The 15,677-nt window shown below is 32.0% G+C and overlaps 1 protein-coding gene across 5 annotated transcripts; it reads left to right on the forward strand.

Moving 5' to 3' along the window:
- Window positions 1–3,316: 3,316 nt before the first annotated feature.
- DppIII (dipeptidyl peptidase 3) lies at window positions 3,317–15,628 on the forward strand. Of its 5 annotated transcripts, none has more exons than XM_088241684.1 (14): window positions 3,317–3,683; window positions 4,900–5,024; window positions 5,112–5,264; window positions 5,341–5,568; window positions 5,728–5,851; window positions 6,014–6,305; window positions 6,922–7,175; window positions 10,453–10,595; window positions 10,677–10,788; window positions 11,184–11,316; window positions 11,667–11,790; window positions 11,873–12,020; window positions 12,769–12,942; window positions 15,418–15,628. In XM_088241684.1, the coding sequence occupies exons 2-14, from the start codon at window positions 4,905–4,907 to the stop codon at window positions 15,561–15,563; spliced, it is 2,151 nt and encodes a 716-aa protein (XP_088097810.1). In that variant the 5' UTR covers window positions 3,317–3,683; window positions 4,900–4,904; the 3' UTR covers window positions 15,564–15,628. The 5 variants fall into 5 exon arrangements, with proteins under 5 accessions (XP_088097810.1, XP_088097808.1, XP_088097807.1 ...); XM_088241682.1 differs by having other exon boundaries at window positions 3,317–3,409; XM_088241681.1 differs by having other exon boundaries at window positions 3,317–3,375.
- Window positions 15,629–15,677: the final 49 nt, after the last annotated feature.

The raw sequence follows: 15,677 nt of genomic DNA on the forward strand, positions 1-15,677 counted from the left end.
TGGTAAATGGCTTAAGCTAGGGTTTCCTAGGACAGCGGTGCCCGTATCTTTACGGCCGTAGTGAACGGTGATGCGGTGGACAGCCGTCGTAGAGGTTGCTAGAGAGTGGTTTTATTTTTTAACGGTGTTATCAACACCGTTTTCTTAGGAAACAACTCTCTTGTCACCGTTACGACGGCTGTCCACCAGCCGGACCATTTCGATGAAATTCTACTTATGTGGAAAGTAAAATGTTTTGCGAAATTTATCGATGCAAAGGTGAAAATAATGATACGGATTATTACTGGGATGGTTACACAAAGCAGGATTTTTTTTTTCATTCTTGCGCAGTCATAGGATTATCTTTTATCTCTTTCACTCTCTGAGGGATGCGCCCGACGTGGTAACGGCGCTTCACAAAGGAGGTAATAATGATAATGTTTCACTAATCAGATAGATAGAAAATTTGCCCCAGACTACCTACCTCAGTAAAAAATGATTATGCTAGCTTAAATTCATCTACATGACAGACCGACAGATGCCCGTCTTTGTTATTACACTACACATTTATAGTTAGAAGTTTTATTTTTCTTAAAGAAATTGAAAATATATTTAGTTTGTAAACTTACGTAATAAAAATGCTTATATTACCAAACGTCTTGCCACTACAAAGCGCATGGAGTGATAAAATTCATGTGCAGTGAAATGTATTATTTAACTTTATTAATGTTTTTCAGTATATTTCTAAAACACAAATATGTCTTGGATGCTTTTTTCTTACGTTTAAGCTTAGAAAACATTCGATGAACTGTCAGAACAGGTGACGATTATCTTGTGTTCGGCTTATTCGAGATTTTTTTTTTTAAGATGGGTTTTACCATTTTTTGCCTGTCCAGAATGGTAAATCATACATCCTCCATCGTGACCTTGGTGGTGATTTCAGAGACAACTTTGAAAACACAGCCAAACTAGAATGACTATAAAATGGTTTCATTTTTGGGTTGATTCTGAAAGCTCATATTTTTTGCCGCTAAATCGCCAAATCGAGCTATTTAAAGTAGTCGAAGTATGTGAGTCTCTCCTTTATGCATGAATCCATTCGTTTGCTTTATTTCTTTTATACTTGATGGTATTTTGGTGCCTAATTTAATACTTTTAATAGTTTTCCATATATCTTTAGTATGTGATAACCTACTAATCATAAAATAGTTGTACGATTATACCTACCAGTCTGTTCATTATTACAAGAATTTCCAAATAAACAAACCAGCCGCGTGATACCCGATGGAGAATAGCCCGTTTCACACTATCATCTTAATCTAAACGGCAAGGTAAAATTATAGTGGATTGTCATTTATTAGAATCGTTAGTATCTTTTTAAATTTGATAATATTTGCATTTTTATTTTTTTTATAAAACTTTATAGTTAATGACTTTGATAAAAATATTAATAAAAGCCTCGGTTAAACATTATTAAAAAAATAAATATAAGCGTTTTTAGAATTTACCCAAATATTTCAATTTTGGTGACCATTTTTAAAGAGATATAAATAATTCACAATAAGAAAATGGAAACCAAGTTGGGGTTGAGTGGGATTCGATCCTTGGTCCTCTGATCCGGGAGTCCACACCACTAGCCACAGGATCACAACCCGATTCAAATAATATATTAAAATTTAACAAAAGATATTTTAAAGATAATTATATAAAAAAAAAAAAAAATTAGCATGTACCTACTCTTAAGTAATAATCCCGCAAAAGGAAATCAACTGGAAATCAGTCGGTCTCATGGTGTACTGGTTATTGCGTTTGCCAGGTATGAAATAAGTAAATAATTGTAAAACAATAAATATCTATTCACCGTATTGCATTTTATCACGCAGAGTAAATTTTTGCCGTGATGTGACTATTCATCTCTATAGATGCAAGGCGGTAAAACTACAGCGGAATTTTACCAGATTTTGGTTAAATATGGTATTTTTCGGTAAGAAACGAATTTGACGCACTAATTTTTATTTTTCAAAGATATTACAAATACGAGTAGCTTTGTTTCAAGACACTTTACATGACTACAAAAATCAGACTTAGATCCATCGGGTGGTTGTCGAGATTTCTTATAAGTATGGGACGTTCAAGGTCATTCGGTATGTACTTTTTCCACTTTTTTTTATAAAATAGGTTATTATGTTTTAAAACTTAACGGGATCGGTGGATATAAGGTCCTTAGTAAAACCTTAAGTTTGTGACCTTGAACGACCAGCGCTCATGCCACGATTTTGAAAAAATGGTGCTTAAAATCAGTTTTTTGTGTATAATTACATCCCTGAAGTTTTGTAGAAATTTTTTTTACAAAAGTCTGAGAAAATAAAATTTACTTAAAAATCGTTTTTTTATTTTCTTCTTTGGACCAATATTTTCCAAGATACACATTTGAACTAGAGATGAAAATAATCGACTAAATTTACTAATCAAATGATTAGTAATCGAATTAATAATTTATTTTCGGGAGAAATATCCATGCTTTGGGAATGCTAGGTACTTTTTTTTCCTTTATAAGAAAGAGCCTTCTACCAAAATGTGATAACATCGGCCAAAAACAATTTACATAGATTTTCAAATTAAAATTAAAAACAGCACAAATAGAAAGGAATATCAATATGAACACAAGCAAAAAACGATACCTACATTGTATAAAAACTTCAAGTTAGTTACATTTTAGAATATTTTCAAATGTTTTGAATTTTTATTTTACTTTAACTATTAATATTATATGAAAAACAGAAGTCACGTTCTTATACGGATTTTATTTCTAGAAAGCCGGGACATGAATACGAAAAAAGTCGTGTGTTTATTGTAAGTAAACCTCGACAACCACCCTATGGATCTAAACCTGGTTTTCTTAGTCATGTAAAGTGTCCTAAAACAAAGCTACTCGTATTTGTAATATCTTTGAAAAATAAAAATTAGGACCTCAAATTCGTTTATACCGAAAAAAAATTACCGTTAAATACCGTAAATTACAGTATTTTACCGCGCCTTATGGTAAAATTACCTAATTTTACATCCATAGGTGTGAAATGGGCCAATCCTGCGATATCACGCAGTGGGCTCGTGGTTTGCACGTGCACAGCGCCAGTGGTCCAGTCTCAGTGAATGTATTTTTAATACGTAGAACGTAGATAGTCTATGAATCTGTGAACTGTTTATGACAATATTATTTTGTTTGTGGTTCGAGGATTAGTTTTTGTATGTCACGGTGTCACTATCACAGAGAAATAATACTGAAAGTCACTATATCTGTAGCGCTGGAATCTGTGTCTAATCTGTGGTTTATAGTGGGTTTATCTTTGTCTGTCACCAAGCTGTCACTCTTTACTTTTGCTGTCATAAAAAAAGGTAGATTTCATATAAAATAATACAATTTTAGCCGGTAAGTCATGCATGTGTAATTGTATATTATTGTTTTCGAATAGAACGTTGCTTTTTTATCGATAAATGTTAAAACAGCATTTCCCAACCGCCGGTCCGCGGACTGGTACTGGTAAAAATCGCCATTTGTTATTTTTATACATGCATTACCGGTCCGCAAAATTTTTCTCCTATTTTCACCAGTCCGCAAGCTTTAAAAGGTTGGAAAATACTGTGTTAAAGGGTACCCATATCACAATTTCTACAGGCTATCAACTTTACCATTGTGTTAAAAGGTACCCATTTCATAAAATTTTCCAGAACCCACTCAATTCACAGTAGTACCTTAGCCTCAGAGTAATAATACGCCACCGCAAGCGAGAGTGACCTGATGTTTGGGAGCGAAGTATGGACTCGGAAAAACAGGGATGAAAGTAGTCTGAATGCTGTCGAAATGCGATCTCTCAGGCGAATATGTGGTAAAACTATGTACGATACTAAACAAATGTTGAGATAGGTACATTATGTAAGGCTGAGACAAGTATTATCGACAAAATCAAGAAAGGAGCTCTGCGCTGGTTTGGACATGTAGAGCGAATGGACAGCGAAAGAACGGCTAAGAATATTTACAATGCGAATGTTGATGGATACAGAAATAGAGGAAGACCGAGAAAGACATGGCATGACTAAATCCAACAAATACTTGAAGGTGGACATGTCAAAAGTCGGAATAATCGGCGCGCGCGCATGAGAAGATGTATGAATGTAGAGGAAGCGAGATCTGTTTGCAAAATTAGAGTGATGTGATGTTCTATCCTCTCTGCCTCCCTTTACGGGGAAACGGCGTGATGGTTTGTTCTTGTTGTTGTTGTTGCAAGCGAGAGCAAATTATTACTCTTAGACTTTAGCTAACCATTTATTCTATAAGGAAATCATTCAATGGAAATGTACAGAAAGAGAAAAATACAGAGATATTGAAATTGATTAATATAATTGACTAATTGATCCATGTCTGCGAAATATTTTTAGGTTTTTTTTTCTTTTTTCAAATGCCATGTTCATAAATGCATAAATTAATGCTAAAAAGTTTTTTAAAACTCCCATGCTGATAGAAATACAATGTTTTCTTAAAATTATCTCTGTTTTAATAAAACTCTTAGGTACCTTTTATTATTCATCGATTCAATGAAATAAATATGGGATATCGCTTATATAATCTTGTAAATTACAAATGTTTGTTTCTCTAGAGAAATTATTCAAAATACCAATACTTATTAATCTATTTTCCTTAAGAAAGTATGAAATTAAATAACTAAATGTTTCAGTTTTTAATGGTTTCAATCATTTTTGCAGACATACCTAAAATATCTGCAGAGATGCTGAGACTCTACTCAAAATTGCGATATTCTTCACCAAGTTTAGTCAGAACATGTCTAAATCGTAGTCTAAGTAAATCGGCCACACGATTATCAGTCAGACCGAAGCCGGTTATTAAATCAAATATTTTTTCAGATATCATGAGTGCTAATTCTGAGTTTGTGCTTCCAAATAATCAGCCTATAGTAGAGTTGGACTGCACTGCTGCATTTAACAGTCTAACGGATAATGAAAAACTGTACGCCCATCATCTGAGCAAGGTTCTAAAATACTTTTTTATGTCTTTAAGTGTCTCATTACTATTAGTAAATAATCAAAATTATCTTTCCTTTTCTTATACATTTTAGGCTTGTTGGACTGGGGGCTCAATTGTTTTAGTGCAAACTAGTCCCGAATCTCCCTTAATTTTCTCTTTGCTGCATAGAATTTTTACTTCAGAATCTCTAGAAAGTCTGAAATCGGCAGCACTATCTCTAAATGTCACGGATGAAAATTTTACGGTGAGACATTTGAATTAAATTGTAACTGTAGAAATTTTCACATGGCTTTCGAGACATAACAATGTTTTGGTTATAGGCATTTCTGGTGTATTCTTGCGGCTTATTTTCCAATTCTGGGAATTATAAAAGCATCGGAGATACAAAATTCATTCCAAACTTATCGAAGGAAAAGTTCTTAGTTATAGTAAAGGCTTCAAAGGCTTATAAAAACAACCCGGAACAGATAAAGAAGTTATGGAATGACTGTCACGAGCGGATTTTTTCCCTCACAGACCGCCTTAAGAGTCTCGGTCTTGGGGACAAGGTACATCTTTTTTATAATTCTATTAATATTTCCAGAATATTTTGTCTCATGTTGTTTTGTACATATCACATTCTTACCATTTATAATGAGAGGTGTATTTTTATCTACAATTTTTAAAAAAATATTAACTTAATGTGTTTAAATACCCCCTTTTCATAGGGAATATCAACTTACTTCTCTGGTAATTGTACTATGGAAGATGCAGATTTGGTTGGAGATTGGCTCCGATCTCGAAAGTTGGAAGCTTATATTTGCAGAACTTGCAAGTCATTAACAAAAGAAGGTTTGTTACGTACATATTCATAAAATCATATACTTTATTTACATTCATAAAAAATATTTACAAAATTGTAACATATTTCCTATTTTACCTTTCACAGCCGATATAATATAATATTTTCAAAAATTAAAAAATAAAAAGATTTAAATAAGTATATTATTTCAGGAACACCGCTGTATTCAATTCGTTTGGCAAGTGTCGAGAAAGGAGTTGATAGTAAAATAACACTTGATAAAGTCCTATACAAAGGGGCATATTTTGAAGTGGTGCGAGGTGATTATTCACCTATTCTTCAACAAGTTAATCAACACCTGGAAGAAGCCAGTAAATATGCAGCCAATGATAATGAAAAACAGATGTTGAAACATTACATACAGAGTTTTTCCCAGGGCGATTTGGATGAACACAAAAATGGTAGTCGTTTCTGGATTAAAGATAAAGGACCTGTTATTGAAACGTATGATTGTTTTGTATTATTTATTTTTTACGGGTTGTAGTCATGTAGTGTTGTGGGCTCACAGATTATTGGTCCAGGGTTCAAATCCCACTCTACGACAACTCAATTCCCATTTTTCCAGCACAAGTTATTAACAAATTTTATGAAATCATCTGAAAATTAAAACATTTTGGTAAATAGTAAGAATCTTTTTTTTATTTTTTAAATAAATATGCTTACAGTAGTGTGTGTTAACGGTTTTATTAAAGGTATATGGTTATATAATATTTTTCTGACAAAATCTGAAATTCTATTCCACTCAATTTCCATAAACTTATGGCAACGCCTAATAAATATTCAGATTACAATATTTTTTTGATGTTTTTGTATATTTAACTTGTAAAATTTATAAGTCCACAAATGGGCAAAAATGATATTTTAGCGTTTTCTGTTATAAATTCAAATAATCTATATCTGTGTAAAACTTATGTATTCATACGGTGTTCCATTATTTACAATAAACATGGAAAAAACCTTTGTTACTGAAGTAAGTTTGGAACTTAGGAGTTTCACAAGTTAGACCGACGATATATGCGCTGTATTTTGTTTAATTGTAACAAATTTTATTTTGTTTTAGTTACCAAGGATTCATTGAAACCTACCGTGATCCTAGTGGACAGAGGGGTGAATTTGAAGGTTTTGTTGCAATGGTAAATAAGAAAATGTCTGAGAAATTCAAAGCTCTTGTAGATAATGCAGAGAACTTCCTCATACTTTTACCTTGGGGTAAGGATCTTGAGAAGGACACATTCCTACAGCCAGACTTCACTAGCCTCGATGTCCTAACATTTGCCGGTAGTGGGGTACCTGCTGGAATTAACATTCCAAACTGTGAGTTTTTAAACTAATGTATGCTGAAATTATTTTTTAAATGTCCTTTCACTTCAAGTATCTAATATTTTCCATATAAATTTTTTACGCATATAAATTATTATTAATTTAAGAGTCCTTCTCTCTAGAGAAACCTGTTTTATTATGTTCATGTCCTGATTTGCTAGATAAATCCGTGTTAAGTTGGGACTGTATACACTAAATATATACATTAAAGTGATATACATAGATAAATTAATTTATATAATTTTATTATACTGACATATACTCATAAAATACAACTGATAATAAAAATACACATGAGCAATTTAATTATACCAATGGTTCAACAATTTTAAGATCAACTTAATAATTTATTTTTAAATTATGTTAAACTTTTCCTTGTTGTTTGCAATTCATGTATTTTTGGTATAAATGAAATAATACAATTATTAGAACTGTTGCTGGCTTGAATTCTGTTTTGAATTTATTCATTCAAAAGAGGAATTAAAAGATTATGCCATTCAATTGTTATCAATACATATTTCTAGCAATAACGATAAATATTTTCTCAATTACTAAATAACAGTAGATAAATTGATTTATTTTATAACAAGAAATTTAGAGTACAATAGAAAGGGTTATCCACTGCTTTCGATATTTTCGATGGTTCATTTTAATTTACCAATGCTTTTTTAAGTGAATTTATTTATACCACCATATATTTTTCAGTCATGTTATATTAGTGTGTGTTTTTATTATCAGCCAATGAACTCACAACTTCATTCTTAAGTGCCTCTATCACCACAACCACAAGTTGTTGTGATCATCTAATTATAATGTTGACAGATATAATATATTTTTATCAATAGTTTTATTATTAGTTTCTTTTACCATTTAAGATTTTTTTTTTTTAGAATTATGTATCTGTGTGTAGATAAATTTGGTGTGTAATGATTTAATTTGAATGTTGATTTGATCACAAATGTTTATTTTTTACTTAGAATGACTTAAACCCTTGTTACTCATTGTGAGTACCTTGTAACATGTTTTTTAAGTATCTAAATCCAAGACCGAGCTGCAAAATTATGCACTCGATCACCTTCGAATTTAGCGAGGCGGTTGACACTATTGTAGGTCTCGAAAACTAACTAGATTATCTGTCCTTTTGTGTCAAAGCGGCCGGCATGACAAGCTGCAAAATGTAGACCCGATTTTACAAAAAAGTTTGTCTGCCATGTAGACGTAAGTAATGAGGAACTTTAGCCCTATGGGAAATTTGATACAATAAATGTTTTCTTGCGCACGGTAAAAATTGGAGCATTAAAATGTACAGCTAAGTTTCCTGAAAATGTATGAAAAAAAAAAACATTTTAATTAAAACAGACTACTTTGAATGATGTCACTGGTTCACATGAATCAACCAATGATATGAGAGCTATGGAAGATTTCCAATTTGCTTGCCATTTCCAATGGGAAGAACTGAATGATAATAAGCTAAAAAGAACCCCTGACGTCACAGGTGGAGTTATTTCAGAAATACAAAACTTTAAAAAATCGTAGCGCTGATAATACGATATATAAAAATAAAAAAATTTAAAAAATTGGCTAAGTTTTTTAGTCTTAACAAATAAAAAACAAAAAAATCACTGAACTTCCTCATTTTTTAATTTATTTTTTATTTATTATAATTTTTTCTTTGCATTTTACAATAGGTATACACAAGTTACAAATACTAAAAAAAACTATTACATATAAAAAATTTATTCTTACGCGTAGTAAAAATTAGAGTATCAAATTGTACGGTGAAGTTTAAAAAATAATAATAATGATTTTAATAAAAACTTTGCATGACGTCACTAGTTCTTCCGAATCAACGAATGATAAGAGAGTTTTGATAGGTTTCCGGTTTACAGTAGTCAACTGACAAATCAGCAGAACTCATCGAGAAGGGAAGAGAACTTGAGACGCCACACGCGAAGTAATTTCAAAAATACACATCACGGTCACCCAGTAACATTTTATTATTTTTTAATCAATTCTATTATTCCTTCCATATTTATGATGAAAATAAGATTATTATTTTACGTTGTTATTTTATTACATTTTTTCTTTCGATAAATGATTGTTTAAAAAATGTATTATTATCAAAAACTAAAATGTTTGTTTAAATGCAGACCTTGCTATACAAGTATTCCCTCGACGTCTTTGCCCAACAATAGTGAGAAGATATGCAGGGAAAAGTGTCAATGTAACCACGAACCATATCTTTCTTAACATCAGAAATTAAGCCAATTTTTAAAAGCCTGGATATGGATCATCTAGATTTGTCTCAATAATTATATATTTGTGTATATTGACATTGGTTTTTGAGAAATTCCCAAGGTGCCAATGTAGAAATTTGAGAAGTCTTCTGAGGGGGTTTTATCAGACACTCGAAATATTATTCCAAGAACGAAGAAATCCCGAAAAGGGCAAAGGCATTTCGATAAATGAAAAGAAAGCAAAGTGCCAATCAGGTGAAGCAAACATTAATAGCTGGGAAAATTTTCCAGAGAAAGTTCCCCAAACAAAAACAAAAAAAAATGTTACCAAGCAACATGTAGCAACATTACAGAAGAGCCAATTAAAGTTTATTTTCTTTTTTTTCCAGAAAAAATCTCATGCATAAATATTATTTTGGCATTGTTCCTACATTCATAATTTAAATGAAAATACGAGGTTCTTTATTTTTTATAATCTTTAATTGGCTCTTCTGTAAAGTTGTTACATGTCGCTTGGTTACTTTTTCCTTTTCAGTGTTGATATTTTTTCCTCCACTAAATTTGTTGGCATGCCCGGCTTATGGGCTTCTATGGAAGTGCTACTAGTGGCAATTGGTATTATGTGAACAAAAAAAAATTATCTGCAGAATAAACAATGGACGTAGATATTCCTAAGAGTTTTTTTTTATTATTAAAATTGATTTTTACATTTTAGTCAACTGAATTTACTAATAAACTGAATGTGAATTAAAATTACATGTTCAGATTAGGGGTAGTTAGCTTCTTCCGAATATGACGATTTCTTAATTATGGTTTTTGGCTGTGGTGTAATAGCTAAGGCACTAGTCTCACACGTTCAGGGTTTCGGATTTGATTCTCGGTGAGATTTTTCTCAAGCCCGGGTGATCTGTGCTGTAATTCACATCTGTAATTGGACAAAAAACACTTTATAATATCGTTTTTACAGTAATTATTTTGAAAACATTTATCTATCAATAATTATGGTTAATTATGTACGATTTGATTTTCCTTAGATGATGAAATCCGTCAAAGTGAGGGTTTCAAGAATGTTTCCCTTGGGAATGTGATACCAGCTCACTATAAAGACACTGTAACACCTTTTCTAACAGAATCGGATTCCGATCTTTTGAACAAGTATAGAGTTCCATCTTTTGAGGTAATTTAATATTGTTTTGACTTTATGAATCATAAGTTGAAAAATCATTTTGGAAACAAATTTCTATTTATATGTTTCTAGGTTCAAGTAGGGTTACATGAACTTTTGGGTCATGGAAGTGGAAAATTGTTTTATCAAAATGCAGACGGTACATTTAACTTTGATAAAGAGAATGTTAAAAATCCTCTTACAGGTATGTTTTGGTTTTTTGGTATCATAAATAAGTTTAAAAATGGCCAAAGTATAAAACCGATGATTTTACGTGAGAAACAATAAAACATTGTCCTGAAAAAAATTTATGATACAAATTGATATTTCATTGTCATAGTATCAAAACCATCACACTTGCACGGACTTAATTTGTACCTTACAATATGGTTTTAATGGATATTAAAAGTTTTAACTTTGGTCATTTTCAGAATAATATATTAGATTACTAACTCATTTTACAATGAAATACTCTTACCCGTGTTATTTCTTCAACAAATGTTTATATATTCAACAATTTTTTTTTATGTGAAATAGTTTTTTTTTTATTTGTTAAAAATAAATAGGTATTGAATTTATTGATTTTTTTATAATTCCAAGGTGGTCCTATTGAGTCTTGGTATAAGGATGGAGAAACTTATGATTCCCAGTTTACAAATATCGGTTCAACCTTCGAAGAATGCAGAGCTGAGGCAGTCGGACTATATTTGTGTTTAGATAGAAATGTGCTCAAGTAAGTAAAACCTATATTTATTAAGTTTTGCATTATTTAAAACAATTCCAAACAAAAAAAATTCGGTATCTATCCATAAAACCTCTTCCTCCGTACATTGTCACATATGTTTTTCAATATTTTATTTTTATAATATCTTATTTTACATTCAAATGACTTACTTGGATCTTATTTCACATTCAAAGGGAAAAAAAACTAGATTTTCATGCAATATTATTTTGAGTTGCTGCGTCTAAAAGTTGTAAACATATTTTTAAAAATCCAAACCGAAATTATGTCTTAAAATTAAAAAAATTACATTTAAAATTCTGTCCCATGCTATTTTATTTTCAATGAAATTTTCTTTCCAGGGTGTTTGGATACGAAGGGAAAGTAGCGGACGATATCATTTACACAAATTGGTTGAGTTTGCTATGGAACGGAGTTGCCAAAGCTACAGAGATGTATCAACCAGCTACCGAGGCTTGGTTACAGGTAAGGTTTTTAATTGAATTAGAATTTTGAAAACAGATTTCTTAACACATTTTTAACTCTGGTGTTTTTTTATATGCAATAGGCTCACGCTCAAGCTAGATTTGTTTTGATGCGCCTATTAGAACTTGATGGCGAAGGGATCCTTAAAATTACAGAAACTGAACCTGGAAAGAATATGTTAATGACTCTGGATCGAACTAAAATTGAAACAATTGGAAAAAAAGTTGTTGGTAAGATAAGTTTTTGATTGTCAAACTATTATGATAATTTTTCAAGTCAACAAAGTTCTAACTTACACAAATAATTTTCCTGCCAAAAAATAAAATAATGCTTTGGGCTAAAGCTGAAAATTTAAGAAGTGGCACCATGCATGTAACGTGAGACGAGGACGACCTAGGAAGACGTGGCATGATCAGATAAACCAAAATCTTAAGTCTGGTCATGTCAAAAGCAGACAGAACCGAAGGGCATGTATGCATGGCGGCCTCCGTGGTGTAGTGGTCAAGACGCTTGACTCACGCACGGAAGGTTCCGGGTTCGATTCCCGGTGAGAACACAAAAATTAAAATGTAATTTTTCTCAAGCCTGGGTGTTCCGTGATGTAATTTACCACTGTAATTGGGCCTCCTGGCCTGTTGTGGTGCAAAAAAAATGTATGACAAGATGTATGAATGTGGAAGAAGCTAGGAATGTATGCCAAGATAGACGTGTGTGGTGGTCCATTCTCTCTGGGGTAGGCCCCCACGGTGAAATGGCGTGATGGTAGTAGTAGTAGTAGGCACTATGCACTATGCATCTGTTCACTAGGTATTTGAAGACATTTTGCTATCAATTGTTTTCAAAAACTAAATTAACATTTCGTGCATATTTTTTGTTAAAAAATGTTGTTAAATTTTCAACTATGTATTATTTTGCTCAAAAATGTTGGCACCCTGGTGTTGATTTAGGGCTATTTTTTAAAAAAGCAAGTTTTTTTAGGTGATTTCCTGTTAAAGTTGCAAGTTCTGAAATCCACTGCAAACACAGATGGAGCGAGAAAACTGTTCGCTCATTACAGCGAGTTGAGGGAACCTTGGGGAAGGTGGAGAGATATCGTACTGGCGCATAAACAACCACGGAAGATTCTCGTTCAACCCAATACCAAATTGGAAAGTATGTATTTTCTTTATATTATCAGTTTTATGAATGTCACTTTCCGAGCCATTCATATTTGTCCAATGCCAGTATAGGTACATTCCACATTACTATGGTTTATGGTGAGTTCTATCCGTTATAAATAAAAATAACTACATATTTAGTTGATGTAAAATCTGTATTGTAAACTCACTGAAAATTTATTTATTTATCTAAACATGAGCAAATTACGATCCCACCGTATGTAAGCTGTCTACTATTTTGAAAAACTGCCCTAGGTCAGTGATATATTATATTTAGATATGACATTCTGAACAACATAGTTAAAAAATTTGGCTCAAGATTTCTTAGGACGCGGAAGGTAGGGGGACGGGGTAAAAACGTTCATCCAATCAGAGGAGACCCGAAGAGGTATTTCGGTTTTACTCGGCCGGCATCGGCCGTCGTCCACTGACAGGGGTGGCACAAATAAAAATCAAATCTTTTTTCCAAGTTGTAAAGGTTATGATGGCAATAATAACAGTTTTACTACTAAAAATTCAACAACATAAATTCCAAGAGAAACGAAATGTGAAAACAACACAGTTTTTACAGATACAAGACAATATCATTAAATTTGGCAAAGTTATTATTATGAAAAGTAGAATCTGGATCTGGGAGAGCTTTTGGGTTTTTCCCAATGCCGTATCGTAGATAATATTTTTGTGATGCCTACCTATTTATATTTTAAAGCTAAACTCAAACCTTGTAACATGGAAAAAAGAAAGGAGCGAAGGTAAATGTAAAAGAGTGGGGGTTGTCCTCGACGGTGTATAGGGGGGGACTGTCTACTTTAATAATAAGATTTTACTGATTATGATAAAATTATAAATTAACTTATCTATGAAACTTCTTGGTTTAGTTTTACTTTTTATTATTTTGACCAACGAGCGCTTTCGCCTAAGTAGGCATCTTCAAGACTGGTGAATTGTTTACAACATTTACAGTTTTTATACTATTCTTAACATATTTTGGAGATAAGATCAAATAAGTATTTTAACAGGGGACAGAAACATACATATTTACAGCTAGTTTGCTAAACAGTTCATTTTTGGGAGTTTTTGGACCGAAATTGGGATTAAGCTTTTATTATTTAAAGGTAGGAAAAGAACACATGGCGAAATACAACAGAGTGGGAAATACACATTTTAACAGATAAAGTTAGCACAATACATGTAAACTTCCCTGTCAAGAATCAAGTATTGTGCTAACTTTATCTGTTAAAATGTGTATTTCCCACTCTGTTGTATTTCATTTCATTACAATACTTGATTTTTGACAGGGAAGTTTACATGTATTGTGCTACCTTTATCTGTTAATACATTTCATTTCTTCTGCTGTCAATGCAAATCCCCGATTAGCCATAATCTTATTTTTTTATGAAAGGTCTGCTTCTTGTTCGCCGTTTAATGTAGTTTTTCTCCCTTGTTTAGGACAGAGGTTTACCAAAAAATTGCCTAGTTAAGAGTGATTTATCAATTTTAAATTGTTCAGCTCAAAGCAGCGTAAAGAGGAGGTGACATTTCTCCAGTTCTGACGAGCGGCATAAATGTACAAAGGTCATTTTCAGAAAATCGTTTATGTTTTTCAATGTACTTTTGTGGTATTTAGGAGTTAAGATTGGTCCTTGTAGTCTTGTTTTTACCCGCACACAAAAAACACGATCTTTCCAGTCAAAGCTTAAGGCAACACTGATTTATGTTTGTGTGGGTAGATAGAAAGTCTGCTAGCGTAGATCGACACTGCAAGTAGCGACATGCTGCGTTAGATGTTTGCAATGTAACAAAAGTTTGTTTGCCGAGTTTGAAAGATTTTGTGAGGATAATTGGGTATAATTTTACATATTTTTTTAAAGGCATTTATGGTAATAAAATGAACATTTTCATAATGGTAGTAATTACTATATAATATGTAAATATAACTAGTAATTTTTTGTTTTGAAGTACATGATTATGTATTAGCAATTACGCACCACCGTCCGTCGTATCAGATAAGCTCCATATTTCTTTCTATATGTATTTTGTTTACCTGACTTTTTTCACTGTCTCATTTATACCCTACCTGACCCTAATTGTATTAATTTCTTTGGCAAAATTAAATTTGATTCTCTGGCCAACTGATATAATATCCGGAAGTTTTGTCAGTGCCTTAAATTTTGTTCGTCTACTGCACTTTAAAATTATACGCATTGGATTATTTTTAATTATCCCAAATCTTTTTAAATTTCCATAATGACTTAGATACAGAATACTAGAGCGATAATGTATGTGGGGAACAATAATTATATGTACTTATAAATGAAAGTGAAGAAGTTTTCAGATCAAGTTTATTTCTAATTTTTCGATGTTTTAAATTTTGTAATTAACATTTTTTGTGAAGGTTTTCTTAGCCATAACATCACATGAGCCAATGTCATAAAATATATTCATTATATATGTAACAAAATAATTTCAGATGGCCGCGTGGATCTTCAAGTGTATGAGCCCAACCTACAGGGACTAATACAATCGTGGGTGGATAGATTTCCTAATACTCAACTAGATGATATTTTGGAAACCTTGACTGAAAAAGATAAGAAGTTCTTTGCCGATATGGTTTAAAACATATGATGTATTGGAATATCTTCCAAGAATGTTTCAATAAAGTTTATTATAAAAATAGAAAATTGTGTTTAAATTTACACATCCCTGCTGCCTTATTCTTTGAAAAAGATA

Source organism: Micrasema longulum, unplaced genomic scaffold, assembly GCF_059751315.1.
Source record: "Micrasema longulum isolate JH-2025_06_02 unplaced genomic scaffold, ASM5975131v1 h1tg003014l, whole genome shotgun sequence".
NCBI classification, from domain to species: Eukaryota; Metazoa; Arthropoda; class Insecta; order Trichoptera; family Brachycentridae; genus Micrasema; species Micrasema longulum.

Bases quoted from the DNA above. Each gene is read 5' to 3' on its own strand.
- DppIII (XM_088241686.1), top strand. From the start codon at position 4,764: ATGCTGAGACTCTACTCAAAATTGCGATATTCTTCACCAAGTTTAGTC. The intron at 7,176-10,452 runs GTGAGTTTTTAA...GATTTTCCTTAG, and splicing joins TGGAATTAACATTCCAAACT to ATGATGAAATCCGTCAAAGT. The intron at 11,791-11,872 runs GTAAGGTTTTTA...TATATGCAATAG, and splicing joins CTACCGAGGCTTGGTTACAG to GCTCACGCTCAAGCTAGATT.